The sequence below is a fragment of the Tenrec ecaudatus genome, chromosome 7, assembly GCF_050624435.1.
Source record: "Tenrec ecaudatus isolate mTenEca1 chromosome 7, mTenEca1.hap1, whole genome shotgun sequence".
NCBI lineage: Eukaryota > Metazoa > Chordata > Mammalia > Afrosoricida > Tenrecidae > Tenrec > Tenrec ecaudatus.
In genome coordinates, this window is record NC_134536.1 from 114213355 (window position 1) to 114233359 (window position 20005).

Below are 20005 nucleotides of genomic sequence, written 5' to 3' on the forward strand. Positions count from 1 at the left end.
TATCTATACATATCTATATTTATACCTATATATAATTGTTACTTTCTTATTCTTTCCTCATTTTCTTTTTTCTTTCCTCCTGCCCCTATCATGTTTTACTCATTGTCACCTTTCAGTAATTCTTCTTGGATACATTTCAATTGATCAAACAAAACCAGGAACCTACACCCTCCCCACCATTAGTTTTAGACCCCTTGCTATTCCCCTGTCCCTATTGTTCTTTGCTCATCACTTCCTTCTCCTCAACTCCTCCTTTCCCATGCGCCCCACCACCACCCCCGTCAGTCCCATTGCTGTCTCCTTGGGAGTGCTTATCCTTCTTACTTATATAGACAGCAAGAGAAAGAGAGAGAGACCATACAAATAGTTCCAAGTCTAACTGTTGTCCTGACCCGGAGTAGATGATATTCTTCTGTTAAAGAGCAAGCAGGCCCTATTATATCCATCAGTCCAAACCCCTAATCCATCAGGGACCCATAACCCAGGACCTGCTTACCTTATACCCGTTCAGTCCTTATGTTCGTGGCCAAGGGGCATGCCTTCTACAAGACCCCATTACTCTTCTTGTAGTCAAGACTGGAAATGTCCAGTGCCCTACCCCCACCTGGTTGCACCTTTAGACGTTCGGGGGGGAGGGGGGGGTGTTTGCAAATATCCCACAACCAGTTCAGATGAGTTGCCAAGCCGCAGTCAGAAGTCTACAATCGAGATTCCTCAGGGACTTTGTGACTTTGCTCCCATTGTTGGTTTGTCGCTCTCCCCTCTTGGTTTGCCCCATGTGGGCGGGTAAGACCAGTCACACTGCGGAACTGTGTCTGTGAATGAGCCGCTCCAGGCAGGAACATCACCTTCAAGACCTGGCACACCGGCATGGAGTCTACTCTCTCTCCTTTCTTGTGGAGACAGATACAAGATCCTCCCCTTGGGTGGTTTAGTGCCCTCTTCCTCCCTTGCCATCTTTTTCTTCCCCCACTCTTCTGTAGGGCATACAGGCATCTGGAGGATGTCTTTCTGCACAGGTGCTAGCTACAACTTAATTTTTTAATTTTTTTAATGACGTATGTATCATGGTGTTTGGCCTGGCTCTTGCCAGAGTATCTGGTGTTCAGCCCAGGAACTGTGCGATCTGCACATTTTCCCTCTGCCTGTTCTGTTGTTTGAACTTACCTCAGTGTGCTCATGTTGTGCTTGGCCAACTTCACTCAGCATAATAGCCTCCAACTCTTTTCATGGATGAGGTGCTGCATTGCTACATCACTGTTTTTTAGGGATACATGGTACTCCATTTTGTGTATACATCAGAGTTGGTTTTTTTGGAAGGCCCAATTCACTTTATTATTTATATATATAAAATCGACTATGTGGTAGCCACAGCTGGGTCCTCTGCACGGAGACTCTGGTGTGGCTCTTCACAAGATGGGTAGTGAATTCCTGGTAGGGAGGCTTGGTGAACACTGACGCTTTCCAGAGGTCAGGGATCAGATAGCTGTAGGTCCTGGAGAGGGCATCAAAGGTGGCCCTGGGTGAAGTTGTCCAGGGTGGCTGTGCAGCTCCTAGCTGACCTGTAGCTGTCATCAATCCCTGCCATCAGCAGCAGTTTCTTGGGGACAGGGGCTGAGACATGCCCGTGCCCCTGGGGGCAGGGATGAGATGCACCAGCACAGACCCACAGCAGCCGGTCACCTTGCAGGGGACCATGTGGGGCTTTCCGATCTTGTTGCCCCAATAGCCTCGCCGCACGGCGACAATGGACAGCTTGGCCAGGATGGACAGCTTGGCCTCGGATGGCGGTGGCAACTTCCTTAGAGCACCTGACACCCAGGCCAGCGTGACCTCTGAGTCCCCTATGGCAACAAAGGCCTTGAACCTGGTCTGCTGACTGGCTCGCGTCTGCTTCTGCACAGGCATGATCTTTAGGACCTCGTCCTTGAGGGCCAGCCCTGGCAAGAAGTCCATGACCCCAGACTCCTTGATGGGCAGGGAGAACAGATAGAGCTCCTCCAGGGACTTGATCTTCATGTCCTTCACCAGACGACCCAGCTTGACTTTGGCTCCTGGACCAAGTCCTCACAAGCCGCTGCCCAAGCCTCCATAGAAGCCTCCTGGGCCCCGGGGTCTCCAGGCCCTCCGGCTGCACTGGTGTCTTCTGCCATTCGGTGTCTTCTCAGAGAAGAAGCTAAATCTGAGTTTTTTAATCCACTGGTCTATTGATGGAACTTTAAGCAGTTTCCAATTCTTTGCGATTGTGAACTGTGCAGCGAGGAACATTAAAGCCTGTTTCTTATTTCTTCTGGGTATACGCCCAGTAGTAGGAATGCTGGGTCGGAAGGTAATTCGATTTCATCCAGGGAGACTGTACTTATCTACAAGACCACCAGCAGGGAATGAGAGTTCCTGTCTCACCACACCCCCTCTAACATTTATTGCTTTCTCTATTTTTGGATTGGGCTATCCTTGTGGGTGTTATCTCTTGGTTGTTTTGATTTGCATTTCCTGGATAGTTAATGATTGGGAACATTTTCCCCGTATTTGTTGACCATTCAGGTTGAGGAGGACCTATTTTTAGCCTGGAGAATGTGTCTTTCTATATAACCCTTGCCTTCTTAGTAGACTTCCCACTGCCAGTGGGTTGATTGTTACGCGCAGGACAGAATAGGGTGGAAGCAGAGGGTTTCTGAGACTGCATCTTAAAGGAAGCCGATTACCTCACGTAGTCCACGTGGAGTGGCTAGTCTGTTTGACCCACTGGCCTTTTAGTTAATGCTCCGTGCTTAGCTTGTTGTACCACAGGGGCTAGCCCACTTTAATTGCCTTAGACCTGTGGAAAATAAAAGCTAGGTAGGCTTGCAGGTTGCTTCTTTGTTTTGTGCTGCCAAATAATCTTCTAGGTGCTAGAGCCAGGGACAGATCCAGATTACCCTCTGAAAAAAGAAACCTATGCAAAGACAGAGAAACCTGGGGTAGCTCTTTGTGTGAGTGTAAGTGCTTTCACCGTGGACTTGTTCTGGAGAGGAAGTCTGTGATAGACGGACAGGTCTTACAGAATGTAGAAATCATAAATAGTATCATGATTACACTTAGCATGTATTCTTCATCAGAGGGTATGTCAGGTCTTTCTCTCCGGGACTAGATTTCAGCCTCGGTCCTTGGCTCCACACGAGATAGATTTCATGCCGAAGCCGGGCTCGTGATCCAAGTGAATTTAATGAAAGTTCAAAGAAGCTTCAGGTTTTACGCGGCACCCATAGGATTCCTTTGACCATGCAGCCTGGCTCAGGGTCACGCAAGGATCTCTCTCCCAAGTTTCCTCTCACGAAGATGACCAGACCACCCAAGCAAGACCCTCTCCTTTCCGGTCCCTGCCTTTTCAAGGGTTCCCGGGGGAGGTGTGGTAAACAATCCCAGGTTGCTCCCATTGGCTGAATTGCAATCACCTGGCCCAGGTGGGCTGCTCCAGTTGTAACACCCATCCGAGCCCAACGGCGGGAAAATCCAGCTTTGTCCTATGCTGGCTCTCCTGGGCATGCGTATATGGACTTTCCAATTCCCTAGGCTAAGCTGCCTAACAGGTAGGCTGCAATCAGATTGATTTTCCACCTTCTAGTAAGAAGTACCCCATTTAGCCTAAGTTTTTCATTAGGCCAGCTCAAATACAGTGGGCCAGAAGCAACCCTCTTCATTTTCTTGGTCTTTTGAAGTGTTATGCAGGGTTCTTGGTGATGTAGGACAATGAGATTAGTACCTGGACATCAGTCAGCACATGACACATTTCTATTTGGCACACATTTAACTGAAATATTTTGGTAGTCTATTAGTTTTGACCACTTCTTTTAAAAATTCCATCCCCTTTTCATTGATTACTGGTATGCTTATTTTCCCTTCCCTCACCTTTCCTTTATTCTCAAACTCAACAGCATTGTTGTTAGGTGTGGGAAGCAGAAAAGTTATTCCCTAGGCTGTCCCCCAATAATATGTGCCAAACCTAAGGTGCTGTTTGCAAACACATGATCACTGGCTAGACACTTGGAGGTCAACTGCTTAAAGGTTGTCTGCCGTCTAAGGCAATCAGACCCTATTGTCTGTCCCACCTTCTGATAAGGATAATGGGTTGTTCCCCTGAAGGAGAACCCAAAGACACCCAAGTACAGTCTAGCCAACTCAGGGATGACCAAAATTAGGCTGCCATCTTGACTCTAGAGTCCGCCTATCTTGTTACATGTATGCCTTCCTGTCACGCACATGTCTCTTGTACAACCCCTTCTTGTTATGTATGTGGTTACCATAATTAGGGGGACTGGCATGCCCCTACAGTGTATATAAGCCTTGGTTGGAAATAAATTCACTCTCTCTGTGCCGATCTGGCTCCTGAAGTCATGACAGCCCCGGAGGTGAACACTTGCTTGCTTAATTTTGTCTGATGTCTCTTTAATTGTACCTTTCAATTATACAACTGCCCCTTGGACCCATTCGATTGTTGAGGCTGATACCCCACAGTTAGGTGCCATTGAGTTGCCTCCGACCCACACCACCCCTATGTTCAACAAAACAAAACAGAACAAAACAAAACACTGTACCATCATTACAATTATTGTTACATTTGAGTCCATTGATACAGCTCCCATGTCAATCCATCTTGTTGAATGTCTTCCTCTTCTTCTCTGCCCTTCTACTTTATGAAGCATGATGTCCTTCTCCTGGGACTCGCCTCTCCTGACAAAACATCCAAAGTACATAGCTCCCATGTCAGTCCATCTTGTTGAATGTCTTCCTCTTCTTCCCTGCCCTTCTACTTTACGAAGCATGATGTCCTTCTCCAGGGACTCGCCTCTCCTGACAGAACGTCCAAAGTACATAGCTCCCATGTCAATCCATCTTGTTGAATGTCTTCCTCTTCTTCCCTGCCTTCTACTTTACAAAGCATGATGTCCTTCTCCAGGGACTCGCCTCTCCTGACAAAACGTCCAAAGTACATGACACAGAGTCTTACTATCCTTGCTTCTAAGAAGCATTCTGGATGTGCTTCTTTCAAAACAGATTTACTCGTTCTTTTGGCAGTCCGTGATGCCTTCAATATTCCTCGCCAGCACTATAATTCTAGTTCAGTCTTCTTGATTCAATCAATTTCCAACTTTCCCATACATTTGAGGCAATTGAAAATAGCATGGCTTGAGTCAGGTGCCCCTTAGTCCTCGAAGTAACTCCATTGCTTTTCAGCACTCTAAGCAGCAGATTTACCCAGTGCAATGCGTCTTTTGCTATCTTGACTTCTGTGTTCATGAGCATTGATTATGGACACAAGCAAGACAAAATTCTTTACAGCTTAAATGTTTTTCTTCTCAGTTTACCAAGGACCTACTGGTCCTGTTGTGAGGATTTTGGTTTCTGCACAAAGAGTTGTAATCCATACTCAAGGCTGCTATCCTACATCTTCGTCAGCAAGTGCTTTGAGTCCTCCTCTCTTTGAGCAAGTAAGGTTGTGTCCTCAGCGTGGAGCCAAGCCCCCTCTCTTCATAGACATAAAGGAGCATAATTAGTAAAGTGGGTCAGGCAAAAGTTTTGTCCGACTGGAAAGCACATGTCCTTTCTTAAAAAGGGAAATTGCTACTGGGACATCTGAATTTTCATATGAATTTTTAAATTTGTAAAATATTTGACATTTTGACTCTTAAAAAATAAATAGGCCAATCACAGTCCTTCTATACTGTAGATAGATTGTATAGAATGACTCCAACAGCTTTTGACAAATTTGGATTCGACGGTGGGTGGGGTGGGGGGGAGGGGGTGGGGGGGCCGGTGCCGATGGTTTAAGTGGTAGAATTCTTATCTTTTACATTGGAGATCAAGGTTGGGTTCCTGATAAAGGCATCTTATGCAAAGCATCCACCCATCGGTCATTGGGGGTTTGCATGTGGCTGTGGTGCTGAACAGATTTCAGTGGAGCTTCCAGACTGAGACTAGGAAGAGAGACTTACTGATCTACATCTAAAAACACCCAGCGAAAACAACAATTTAACTCTGTTCTTCAAGAAGTCGCCAGAAGTCAGAAGATGACTCAGCAGCAGCTGATAACGACAGCCATTGGACGATCATGGCAGGTGGGATACCTGTGTCTCTTTTTGACTTCCAGCCGCTCCAGTTTATTTCATGACTCAGCCTCTCTCTTCTAAACGAGGTTGCACTGTGAAGCATATATCTGAGTATGTAATTATGCCCTCTCGCTGGAAGATATGTTTTTGAGCCCAATACATAAAGATGACCATGTTTCATTACAACGTTTTGTCCTTTCTACTCTCCTAGCTCGATTGTCAACTTCTCCAAGGTGGACACTAATGGCTGCTTAAGGCACCTTTTCCACTGACTGACATAAGTAGATATACCTTTTAAAATAGATTAAGTGTTTGCTAGTTAAAGGGATGCTTTCAGTATTTGAGTTTATCTTCCTAATGTGTTTCTGTTTTGTGAGGCTATTTTCAGACATATGTTTGCTTTGTGTCAAGCAAAATATCAACATATCCTTCCTCTGTTTGGAAATACTATTTGCAGATGTTTCAATGGAAACTAGTCCTTGATGCCTCTGTTTCTACAATTCCAATGATTGGATTAAGATGGATTTGCAAAAAAAAAAAAAAAGAGATGACTTTTGTGAAATTGTTGACAAAATGTACAATTTGAATAAAAATTTGTTATTTAATTTAGTTTTATTTTTCAAAGGTCTATTTTCAGAGAGGATGGATGAATACCTAGAGTGTGGGAATACCTAGGGTCACAGGATCTTTGAATCTCTGTTGTTAGATTCCACCGAGTGAGTTCCAACTCACAGGCACACTGTGAGACAGAATGAAACAGGCACCTTTCCTGCTCCCTGGCTCTGCTGGGGCCCATTGTTGCAGGCACGTGCAAATCCATCTCCTTGGCGATCTTTTTATTTTGGACCACCCTCTCTCTACTTTGCTGAACATGATGTCCTTTTCCAGGGACTGGTCCCCTTGGTAATATGCCTAGAGCAGTGGTTCTCAACCTTCCTAATGCCGCGACCCTTTAATACAGTTCTTCATGTTGTGGAGACCCCGCATGTGGGCGTATCCGCATGTGGGCAGACTTGCCTGGAGACAGAGGAGTGGTGTCTCGGTTCCTAAGACCATCGGAAATTGGTCTTAGGCGATCCCTGTGAAAGGGTTGTTCGACCCCCCAAAGGGGTCGTGACCCCAGGTTGAGAACTGCTGGTCTAGAGTATATGAGACGAATTCATACCATCCTTGCATTGAAGGAGCATTGTGGCGTTTCTGGTTGTACTTCTTCCAAGACAGATTTATTTATTTTTTCTAGCTGTCATGGTATATTCAACAGTTTTTGCCAATCCAAAGGCTTCATTTTTTTATTTTATCTTCTTATTCACTGTCCTGCTTTTACATGGATCTGAAGTGATTGAAAATATGGCATCGGTCAGGTGCACTTTAGTCTTCAATGTGACTTAAAAAAATCATTTTATTGTGGGCTCATACAGCTCTTATCACCATCCATCCATCCATCCATCCATCCATCCATCCATCCATCCATCCATCCATCCATCCATCCATCCATTGTGTCAAGCACATTTGTACATATGTTGCCATCATCATTTTCAAAATATTTTCTTTCTACTTAAGCCCTTGGTATCAGATCATTCTCCCTGCCCCCCCCCATCATGAATCCTTGATAATTTGTAAAATTTCTTTTTTTCATGGCTTAAACTGATTGATGTCTTCCTTCACCCACTTTTCTGTTGTCTGTCCCCCTGGGAGAGGGTTATATATAGATCATTGGGGTCGATTCCCCCGTTCTCCCCAAATTAAAAAAAAAACAATTTAAAGAGGTTTATTGCAGCAGACTTGTTCAATACAATATGTTGTTTGATTATTTTGACTACTGCTTTCATGGAGGTTGATTGAAGTCCTTGACAGCTTCAGTCTTTTCTCCATTTATCTTGATGTGGTTTATTGGCCCAGCTATGAGATTTGTGTTTTCTTTATGATAAGAAGTAATCTCTACTGAAAGCTCAAGTCTTTACTTTTCATAAATGAGTGCTTAAAGCCTTCTTTGTTTTCAGCAAGTCAGGTTGTATCATTTGGAAATTACAGGTTTTAATGAGTCTTCCTCTAAGCCTTGATACTGCTTTTTCTTCTTATGGTCCAGTTTCTTAGATTATTTGCTTACTATACAGATTAAGTAAGTATTGTAAGAGGCTACAACCCTGATGCATACCTATCCTGATTTTTGTTGTTGTTCTATATGCACAATCGCTTCTTGGTTTAGGTACAGGTTCAGCATGAGCACAGCCATGTGTTTCTGGAACACATATGTTGTCATTCTTCACAGTACTTGCCACCGTTTCTTATGGTCTTCGCCACTGAAGAAAGCACAGACCGAACAAGAGCCATCTGGCACCCACAGCGATGTCCCTTATACCATGTCCTCTTCTGATTCCAGCTTAAATTTCAGACAGTATCCTGTCGATGGGCTTCTGCAACCATTTAAAAAGTTTCAGGAACTTCTGTGTGATATGGGTCAATGTTTCTGCAATCTGTTGGTTCACCTTTCTTCCAGCCAGTTTGCCATGTCTTCCAAATTTCTTGCCATTGGCATGTGAGTGCTGCCACAGTTATATCTGTTTGTTGGAACATGTAAATGGGTATCTCATGAATCCCTGGAGCCTTATTTTTGGCTGATGCCTTCAGGGCAGCTTGGCCTTCTTCCCTTATCACTATAACCTGAAGCCGTGCTGCTATTGGGGATCACCTCGTATACACACAGGTAGAACAAAATAGTATGGGCTCTTTCCTCCCCCTGTGGCTCACAGGTAACTCAGCTTCCCAGAAATGCAGTGTTGAGGACCACTTCAACTGAGGCACAACCTTTTTACTCTAAGATGGTTTGTACCTTGAATTCCAGTGTTGTTTCACAGACCAATGAACTGGTCCCTCCTCTCTTCCCGTAAGTAGATCCAAGCAATAACCTTTCAGCTATGCCTCCCTGGGACCTTCCCTTTCTCCCCAACTCTACTCAGACACTTCACTCACCAAGCCAGAGGTCCCTTTACTGAAAGGGAGTTTCCAGCTGGGTGGTTACTTAAGACCTGTTTATTTCACGAGAAAGTACTTGGATTGTTAACTGGCTTTGACAAAATTAAACTATAGACAACACATTCTGTACCAAGTTTACCATAACCTATTTTGTCTTCTTGATTAAATATACTTAAATTTTTCCCCTTAATTGTTTACTTCTACATCTCTTGATTTGTGGTGGAGGCCATTTTTCCAGAGATCTCTAAAATCAGATAATGTGCCTCTTCTTTCTGATTTATCACTTAATTAAAACCTAATATATAGTATAGTGACAGTGACTAAATTGATAGTTTCTTGGGGAGTGTGGCAGGGGGGATTGGAGGGAAATGCGGACTAAGAAGAAAGAAGGATAAATGTTCTAAAACATGTTGTGGAGATTGTGGAGATGCTTCTGAACTCTTTTTTTAATATGACTGAACTCCTGAATAAGATGATAGTTGGGTTATAAATCAATAAAATTGTTTTAAAACATAAATCATACAATTACAAAATATAAGTTTCTGCTGAAACACTGCAAACCAAACCAAACCTAATATAGGAGTATGGATGACCTTACCATGTATTTTTATATGCTATGTAGACAGTATTTTGTACTTAACTCATTATGGGGATTTCAATTGGATCTTCAATTTTTCCCTTTTTGTCTGTTTATGTAAAAGAGGAAAACCTATGAGGTAGATTGCAGGGGGGGGCGGGGAGAAGTGTAGAACTCCATTCAAAATAACAAGAAAGGACCAGGCTTACTGCTCTGATAGATACCAGTGAAAGCCTGAGGCTTAGGGCCCTCAAACCTGGAAATAAACTCACTCCCTGAGATCGCTTTTCAACCCAACGAGAGGCAGGCTTATAAGGTGAACAATAGCCCCCTGAAGAATGTGCTCCTCAGAACAATCAACTAGAGGAGATGAAAAGGGCGGCATTTGACCAAAAACAAAGTTCAGAAAGGCTGCTGGAAACAAGAGAACTCAGGGAGGAAGTGGGAAACATGCTTTCAACTTGAGGGCTTCACAAAAGGTGTGTAAATGGCTCAATGGGGAACAAATTGCTCTGAAAACTTTCACCCAAACAGCAGAAGAATGTTCCTTAAACAAAAATAAAGCAAAAAAACCCCAAAAAACGGACTGTCTATTTTATATTCACTGCATATTCAATGCACAACACGGGAGCTTCAGGGCTGTCCTCTTTCTAAATGTATGCTTAGGACTGAGGTGAGCAGAGCAGTCTCCTGTGGTGGGTTCGCTCCTGGTGACTGCTTTGATACTGCTCAAGGAAGCCTGTCAGGAATTGCGTGGATGGATGCTTTAACAGTGTCCGTCCTCCTCACGCGGGGCCCTTGGAAGCACAAGTCTAAACTAAGCAACACTAAACAGCACCGAAGAAAGTCTTCTACGGTTTACCTCTTAACTCTTCATTTTGGAAACATTCAGATTTATAGAGGAGTTGACAAAGCAGTACAGTGGACACTAGTTGTTAGCCTGTTGTCTCATTGAATAGTTCACTCAGTCTCTTTCTGAAACAAGTGGAATTAGTGCAGACAGCACGATTGCACTGTCCTGTGCCTCCTAACTTCCCACGGATAAGAACGCTTTCCTTCATAGCAACATTGCCATTATAGCACTTGAGCAAATTAAGAATAATTTCTTAACAGCATCGACTAAACAACCCATGAGCCATGTTCAGATGTCTCCTGCTCTTAAAATGTCCTTTGAAAAAAGACATGGGTAGTGGGGGCTCTACATACCCAAGGGGTATGGACCAGACTTCAACTTGGTGCTCCAAGATGTGAATGCAACATACCGGCATGAAGCAGGGAACCAATAGAGAGGTCTGAGGGGCCGGCCCCAATCCCAACTACGTAGATAGCCCCCTATGTCCCCAGAAGAATTTACTTGAGAGGACAGCACTGAAGCTACAGCTCAGGGAGAGGGACATGTCTGATCAGAGCACATGGGAGCAAATGAAGGGAGAGGAAGAGAGAGGGAGCACATTCTGGTCCACCAAGCCTTGAGGACAATATCCTTGTTCAGAGCAGCCAATGTACAGAGAGGACCATAGGGCTGACCCCATTATGAGACATGACATCTATCACTGACCCATGGCTCTACAGGGGACAACTCTGTAGACATAATGCAGGAATTGCACCCAATCTGACCCCACCACATCGAGGCAAAACGCTATGGATGTATAACAGAACAGCAATGGGAGCAGAGCAAGGAAGTCCTGAAGGAATACTAAATATAGACTTTGGGGGCAGGGCATGGCACGCCATCCTAAAGGTCAACAAACAGACCTTGAACCATGTACAGGCTTTTCGTTTTTGTCATTTGTTGTTGTTGTTGATTTGTTTTGCTCTGTCTTGTTTTTTGTGCATATTATTATATCTGCAGGTCTATCTAGATAAGATAGGTGGGATAAACAATCTGGAGGAGAAAACCATAGCTTGATGGTTGTGGGGGGCGGTAATGGGCAGCAAGTGGGAGGTGGGGCGGGGAGGAAGTGGTGTTAACAACCCCAGGGACAAGGGAACAACAAGTGATCCAAAACTGATGGCGAGGAGGGTGTAGAAGGCCTGGTAGGGCTTGATCAAGGGCAATGTAAGTAAGAGGAATTACTGAAACCCAAATGAAGGCTAAACAGGATAGTGGGGCAAGAGGAAAGTAAAAGGAAATAGAGGAAAGGACTAGGAGGCAAAGAGCATTTATAGTGGTCTAAATACAGGCATGTACATATGTAAATATATTTATATATGATGATGGGGAAATAGCTCTATGTGCATATATGTATAGATTTAGTATTAAGGTAGCAGATGGACATTGGGCCTCTACTCAAGTACTCCCTCAATGCAAGAACACTTTGTTCTATTAAACTGGCATTCCATGATGCTCATCTTCCTGACACGATCGTTGAAGACAAAGTGGGTGTATAAGCAAATGTGGTGAAGAAAGGTGCCTGGCTACCAAAAGATATAGCATTTGTGGTCCTAAAGGCTTGAAGATAAATAAGCGACCATCTAACTGAGAAGCAACAAAGCCCACATGGAAGAAGCACACCAACCTGTGTGATTATGAGGTGTTGATGGGATCAGGTATCAGGAATCAAACAACAAAAAATCTTATCATTGTGAATGAGGGGGAGTGCGGAGTGGAGACCCAAAGCCCATTGTATGCAACTGGACATCCCCTTACAAAAGGATCGTGGGGAGGAGATGAGTCAGTCAGGATGCAGCATAGCACCGATGAAACATACAACTTTCCTCTAGTTCTTTAGTATTTCTTTTCCCCCACTATCATGATCCCAATTCTACCTTAAAAATCTGGCTAGACCAGAGGATGTACACTGGTACAGATAGCAACTGGAAACACAGGGAATCCAGGACAGATGATCCCTTTAGGACCAATAATGAAAGTAGCAATACCAGGAGGGTAAGGGTAAGGTGGGTGGAAAGGGGGAACTGATCACAAGGATCTACATATAACCCCTCCCTGGGGGACGGACAATAGAAGAGTGGGTGAAGGGAGACGTCAGGTACAAGTACAAGAAATGATAAAATAATAATAATTTATAATTATCAAGGGCTAGCGAGGGAATGGGGGTGGGGAGGGAGGGGAAAATGAGGAGCTGATACCAAGGGCTCAAGTAGAAAGAAAATGTTTTGAGAATGATGATGGCAACAAATGTGCTTGACACATGGATGTATGAATGGATTGTTATGAGTTGTATGAGCCCCAATAAAATGATATTAAAAAGGAAAAAACCAAAAACAATTTTAACACTGTTAAAATAAACCCACAAATGAAAAACAATATTGTCCTTTGACTTACAAATAATCATAATTCAAAATATTCATGAATTGAAAAAAAGATTCGTTTGTCTCTTACAATTTAGAACAGTCCCTGCCTTTTGTATGTATATGATTCGTGACCTTGACATTGACGATATCTATCATTTTGAAGTGCAAATACATATGGACCAGTGCGTAGATTGTAAGTCTATGGTTGGTGAAAGTTATTATCCAGAATGTGGATTTCTAGAAGTATAGCTTTTTGCACACCCTTCTCTCTGCTCCCGTTTCCTCATCGCATTCATAGAATGCCTTGTGCAGTGACAATTTCCTGGCACTTTCCTACAGATTGGGGTGCTAAGGCTGGTCTGGTTCCAAGTTAGGTAGTTCCATTGTACTTATCTCAGATCCTCCACCGGGGTTTCAATTAGAAAAGCTATTGTTTTCATCCCTGTCCACAAATGTTGCATTATGTAATTATCCTGGCTTTAGGAAAATTTTGGCTTATTTAATTGAATACAAAGGAATTAGCCAAGTCAGTTAAAAGCTTTGTTAGCCTAACACGATGGTTAAACCTGCTTTAATAACCAGCTTGCCTTAGACATTATCTTGAGTTTTTTGGTTTATATCACAACTTATTAATATTATTTTCAGGGGGTTGTAATGATCCAATATCAGTCTATGGTCTTTTTTTTAAGAGTCCAAATGTTACAAATATATGATCTAGGCCTGCTTTGTCTTTACTGTCGTAATTACCCTGTCCCCTCTTTGTCGTGTGCGCGTGCGCCACAGTCTTGTTCTCAACATGCATGTCAAGTGGTGATGACAGATGATGCTGTCAATTAGATTCTTAACCTGGGGTCAGTGGGTCATTGAGCCTCAAAATTACACACAAACAGTGTGTATGTGTGCGTATTTGCTTATGTGCTTTCTCTTTCATCAGCATCTCAGGATGTCCGTACACCCAAATTGTAAGAAGTACTGACTTAAATACTTAATTCTAAATTGGGTCTTTTGGCATTTTCTCTGATCCTTAACAGGATCAGAGATCCTGTTTTTTTAAAATTACTTCTTAAAAAAACCCCAAAAATGTATGTATGTTTCTGTCCTTGTTTTGGATAATAAGATTATAAGGAACAAAATTAAACCCATTCATAATTTTAGTTATCACCCGGATACCACCACTCTTTGTGTTTTACATACTGGTAGAATATCGAGAAAGTAACTGGTAATTGTCTTGCTTTCTAGCAGCAGTGTCAGTCAGCTCACTGCCATGGAGTCGGTGCCGACTCATAGTAACCTTTCTATATTTACATACACATGAACTTGTAAAACTATTTGATATGTATATTTACGTACATTTAATGACACACAAAACCTTTTAATTTACAAGAGCAATTCTATATGATCTCTTTCCATGTTGCTACATGTTGACCTACAATGGTTTGGTTCAGTGAGCACAGAGGCTTACTGTATGGATATACTGTAATTTATTCAATCAATCCCCTATTTATGGAGAGAGCTATTTGCATGCAAACAGGAATCAAACCAGAGGCTACTTAGTAGAATATTAGGAACCAGTGGGCTTTGCTGATCGCAGCACCTCTTCTGCTTTGTTCTGCTCTTTCCAAGTCCCATGTTACAGGTTAGGCTCTGGGTTTTGAGTCAGAGAACATGTTTGCTTTTTCCAAAAGAAAGGCGTGAAATCTACTCACACCCCCTTTCCTCTCAAGGTGGTGACACAGGTTGGCAAGTTGTTTCCAATGACTAAAGATCCATCTTAGAGGCTCTGTGTACCTCAAAGCAGCTTCATTTAAATTGATTCTAAAACCTCAGGGTTCAACCATAAAAGGTTTACCCTATGCTTTAAAAAATTGTTCATGAGAATGATATGAAATAAAGCTATTATTTTACTTTTAGAAACCCTTGAGTCATATATGCTGGGAGAGATGTTACTGTAGAGAAGCACCTGTGATTTCCGTGTGTGTGTGTGTGTTTATTTTCATACTCTATATTGCTGAAAGAGGTGCTGCTGATTGCCCCTTCACCCTTCTCTCCCTCATCTGTTTACGAATGACACCGCCACATTAGAGGCTGCACTTGTCGACACCCTTGGGCCCAGGGGTAGTCACTGTCCCCATCTGGCTACTTGTGATTAATGGTGTTTATGTCATAGCATAAATCACATTTTGTTTTTCCATCAGCTGAGACTCTGGCTATTAAAAAAATTTACTCCACAGAAATCAATAGTCAGTGGGTGGTTTTTTTTTTTTTTTTTTGCAAGGAACAGTTCTTTTTCAAGTTACTCGCTGTCTAGGACTCTCTGTAAAGATAAACAATCACATTACTGTGCTCACTGGAATAGTGCGGGCAAACAGCCAGAAATTTAATCGCACAGATAAAGGGTGACCTTAAGTAAGGACAGGTAAGAAGTCATCTTAAGGAAGACAGCCGGCAACCAAAGAAACCCGGGGCTCTTTTAAAAGTCTTTAAGAATGTCATCTTTTCCATAGATCCAGCCAACACCAGACCCTCCCAGAGCTCAAGATGAATTTTCAGAGGAGCAAGGAAAATCAACGAGGCTGAGACTAGTATACAGGGAGGGGCTGAATGCCGTATGCACCTCTCTGCGGACTCTAGCTATAATTCAGAAAACCAGGTCTCTTTATTATGGTCAGTAGGAGAACATATAACATCTAAATACATGAATTAAAAGATTAAGGAGAGGAAAGCCAAGTGAAACAAAACGGGAGACCGATTTTTGGGAGGAGGGGGACGCTCTGGGAAGAATAGAACCAAAGAGAAATCTGACACGTCTTACTCTGCAATGATTAAATAGATATATGAGTAAACATTGTGTACTTAGAAAAATGAATACCCTGTGTCCTTGTAAAACGATGGTGTCCACCCTGTGGGGCGGCGTGCCTGCCTTCAGGTCCCTGGCCCTGGTGGACTAGCATGCTGCGTGGACGCGGGCGAGTGCTTGGGGAGTTGCTCACACGGCCCGCTTCTGCTTTTGTGAACCGCGCAGTGTTCCGCTCCCATTGGATCACGCCTCACTGACCGCGGCTGGCCGCTGGCGGCTTAGGAACCCATGGCTGCAAGCTGCCTTGCAGCCATTCAAGTTCTACCCGTTTCGCATCTTCCCGTGAGCCCCAGCAACGCGGTAGTCTCGGTGGGAAAGTGGAGATTTCCCTCTCAAGCTTCATGGTATTTGCAACCCTGTCCGACGGCACCGCCGCAGGCAGGGCCGTTTCCTTAGTGAGCCAGGCGCCTTTCTTCAGCAGTCACCAACACAAGCCCGTGCAGTAGCCGGGAAGGACGCTCGCTGGTGTCTTGTTCCTGTCCGGAAGGTCTCCCGACGCTTTGTGCCGGAGAAAGCCCTTCCGTGGACGGGAGGAGGACCAACCTTCAGGCAAGTGCTTCTGAAAGCATCGTGTGTCCCATTCCCTGGGGACTGACCAGGAGCTGAGAAGGGCGCTGCTTCCTGTCACCACGCTCCGCATCGGTCTCATTTACATCATTGGCAGCTGCTACTTTGTTCGAAGTTTAAACTCTCTCAAGAACTCTAAACTTGAGTTCAGACGTTTGTTTCTTGGCCTTACCTTCTTCAGCTTCTGGAAACAGACTTTTGTGTTCTCCGGTTCTTAAGAAAGGGCTATTCTCAGAATGCGCCCCCCCTCCCTCCCTCCTTGCTGTCTTCTGGGCTCCTGCATCAGTCTCGCGAGGAGAATGAAATAAAGGGGACCAGGGGACCGAGGCGAGCCAGAAAGGAGACTCCAGTGGCGAGGCGACTGGAAGCGGAAAGGAATTGGGCTCCATCCACATCCTGCATTTGTGCTTTGTTTTTGAAAGTTCGCGTTGCATTAATGAATTAAGCAGCAGGCTAGCCATGGAAAATGTTTCTCCTGCCCTGGTGGGGGAGCCAGATACTATAGATTTGTAACAGGAAGGCTGTGGATTCCGCCTTCATTGTTGGGCAGCTCGTTTGTGCGCCGGTGGCCAGGTCGCGGGCCATACACTTTCCTGTGCACACCCCAGGCTTTGGGACCCCGTGAATGCCGCTTTTACGGTTGGAGCCTTGGCCGGGAAGATGGTGAGCCCTGGGTTTCATTTTGATTTTATGGAATCCCTCCGCTCAGAGGATGGCTGGGGCTGCCAGCCCCCGCGGGTGGAGGGGGTGGGGGAGGAGGTTTGATGGAGGAGCCTGTGGGAGTATTTCGGTGTTAATGCATTTTCCTGTGTCATCCTCTGTAGAGTTCCGGGAACGCATCCTATCGCTGCTCGATGTCTTCCTCTGCGGATTTTTCCGATGAGGAGGATTTCAGCCAGAAATCTGGCTCGGCATCTCCAGCGCCGGGAGACACTTTACCCTGGAATTTGCCTAAACATGAGAGGTCAAAGAGAAAGATTCAAGGGGGCTCAGTGCTGGACCCCGCCGAGAGGGCAGTGCTCAGGATAGCAGGTAAGAGCATCCCAGGAAGGGGATGGGGGTGCCCTAGCTATGAAAGTGGCCGCATTTTATCTATCTGTTTCCCAGGGGCCCTGGGAGTGTTTACTTTCTGCCGGCTTTATTGATGGGGTGATTTGCCTTGCTTGCTGGTGACTAAGCTGTTTGGCTGTGTCTTCTGGTTGGATGAATCAATGCATTTGAATTGCAAGGAAGTATTTACGGGCATCTGCATTACACTTTCATCTTTAAAGTGCAGTCGCCCCTATGACCATCAAAAAGTACCAACTCCAGTGATTTCCGGGGTCACAGCGATTCCCAGTGTATTAGCTGGGAGAAGCTAGGAGAGAGCAGCCTGCCTTCATTTTCATTTTTGCCCAGCGGCACTGAGCTACACAGATTAAACACTGATGGATTCAGCTTTTGGTACCCAGGATCTTGAAACCTATTCCAGCAACTTGGATGTCTTTTTTTTAAAATATAGCGTCTCTGCCCGCATCATGTGCCACAGCAGCTTTTTGTCCCTCCTGCTTTTGAGGGACTGTAGTGACCGTGCACTCCTGATTAATTAATGCCCAGTAGGTGCCAATGTTTCTGTTCTGTTACCCGGTGTTCCTTGCACTGGCCATAAAAGCCGAACCAGAAGCGATGGCTTGTCTTACCCAGCAGAAAGTTGAGAGCACTGTGGAAATCCATCCTCCACTACTGCTCTGCTTGTGCAGGTGAGAGAGTTGTTCCTCCATTCCCTTAGAAACAAAAATCTCCCCTCTACCAACTGCTAATGGGGCAGGAAAGAGTCCATGGCTGGGGACTTCCTTGCAAAGGCCAAAGGACAGGTGTTTTTCTCCTTTCCCCTACTCTTCAGCTCCTGGCTTCCTCTCACTGCCCCCTTTGCCTTCCACTATCATGCAGGGTTGGTACTTTTTCTGTACTTCCAAGCATGCTACAGGGGGACCAGCCCCATCCCAGCCACCAAGGCAGTAGCATGGCAGAATGAGGCCAAGAGCTGCCCTCCTCCTGGTAGGATTCCTGCGATTATGGGAAAAACAAACAGCGCCTAGCCAGCCATTCTGTCGTCAGGGTTTCTGGGGCAACAGCCTTGAGCTTCTTCTGGCTTCTGTTGTGAGATGCTGGCTGGTCTCATCAGGCCTTTGAAAAGGAGGGGGGAGGATGGAGACTGTCAGGAGCCAAGTGAGAGAGAATGGAGGGGGGGAGGGCAGACCTGCCTTCCACAAGTACTGAAAAATGTTTAGTCACTGAGGCCTGATTTCTTTTCCTGTCAGGAACCTCCCACAGGTCTGTGGCCCAGTGGCAGGGGAGGAGACTGCAGAATCCAGATGTGTGGTTTACCTGGAGAGGGAGTTTTAGCGGGAAAGGAGGGTTGTGTGAGTTCTTGGGTCCTGTGTTCTTATGGAAGGTGGGAAGTGTCTTCTGGCTGAGCGCGTGATAGTCGTGGCAGTGACAGGCGCTTTGCTTGTGGTGCTGAAAGACGGTTATGAGAAGGGACGGGGCAGATGCTTGTCAGGGGACATGGAATCATATAAAATGGGAAGGAACATGAGGTCAGAACGCAGGAGAACTTGATGGTACTAACTTCAACCAGTGTCTGGTGTCATTGGGGAGGAAACTGAAGAATGGAGGATGCAATGCACCTGGCAGATGCTAATAGTATTAGTAGACCATAAACTGTTTCAGGCACGCACCACGTCTTATTCATTACGAAACAGTCACCAATTGATTTGGGGGGATAACTGTGAAATTGATGACAGTGAATTGGCCTTGGGACCTCAGAGTTAGGTGCTTTTAAGATTACACTAATTTCTTCAAAACAGAACATAATCAACAAAAAGAACAGGCCACGAAGCTCCAGTGTGGAGGTACACTGTGTGTTAACGAGGTGTGGGGCCCGTGCCCACCTCCCTGTTTAATTAAGTGGCTTGCTGATTGCTCACGATTGTTGTTAGGAACCATCACGTCTGTTCTGACTCACAGCGACCCTGAGTGCCACCGAATAAAACACCGCCTGGTCCCGCACCAACCTCACAGTGGTTCTCGTGTGGGAGCCATGGTTACGGCCACTGTGCCAGTCCATCTAGTTAAGGGTCTTTCTCTTTGCCTCTGCCTGCTGCCTTACCAGGCATGATGCCCCTACTCCAGGGAGTGGTCCCTCCTGACAACTGGCCTCTCACTAGTACAACAGGGGGAAAGGGTAGCGAAGGCAATAGAGGAAAACATGTCATTAAACTGTGGGCTTACACTTTAATTAGACATTTTCTCCACTACCCAGGAAACTTATCTGGTTTCTCAAATTCATCCCTTGTCAGAGATGGGATGAGCTGTGAAAATGAAATGAGAATGTGCTCATTACTTAGAATAAGAAAGTTGGGAATTTAATCTTTTTATTTGTCATACAAGTAGAAGTGAATATTGATATCTCTGGAATCAAAGAGATCACGGGGACAGTGCGCTATCTTAATTCAGTCACATGTGGCAAATATTTATCGCTCCTCCCCCCACTAGAAAAAATGAAGACTAGCACAGTTCTGACCGTAAAGAAGTCATCTTCTGATGTGACAAACGGAAGTGTTGCTAGACAATTACAACACGGTGTGGGAGGTTCGTGAAAAAGAATCCACAAAACCCAACTCATCCAGTCAACGCTGTCCTGTAACT

At 44.8% G+C, this 20005-nt stretch overlaps 1 protein-coding gene and 1 pseudogene across 4 annotated transcripts in view; one reads left to right on the forward strand and one right to left on the reverse strand.

The window, feature by feature from the left end:
* DST (dystonin) overlaps positions 1–20005 on the forward strand; it is a 450811-nt gene that overhangs the window by 35862 nt on the left and 394944 nt on the right. For 2 of the 4 annotated variants that reach the window (XM_075554950.1, XM_075554962.1), the window contains exons 1-2: positions 15999–16978; positions 17140–17347. In XM_075554950.1, the coding sequence (XP_075411065.1) occupies positions 16976–16978; positions 17140–17347 (211 nt within the window). In that variant the 5' untranslated portion in view covers positions 15999–16975. Of the gene's footprint in view, positions 1–15998; positions 16979–17139; positions 17348–20005 lie in introns of those variants that run through there. The other 2 variants (XM_075554957.1, XM_075554951.1) reach the window with 2 other exon arrangements.
* Positions 1336–16091, reverse strand: LOC142452467 (small ribosomal subunit protein uS5 pseudogene; annotated as a pseudogene).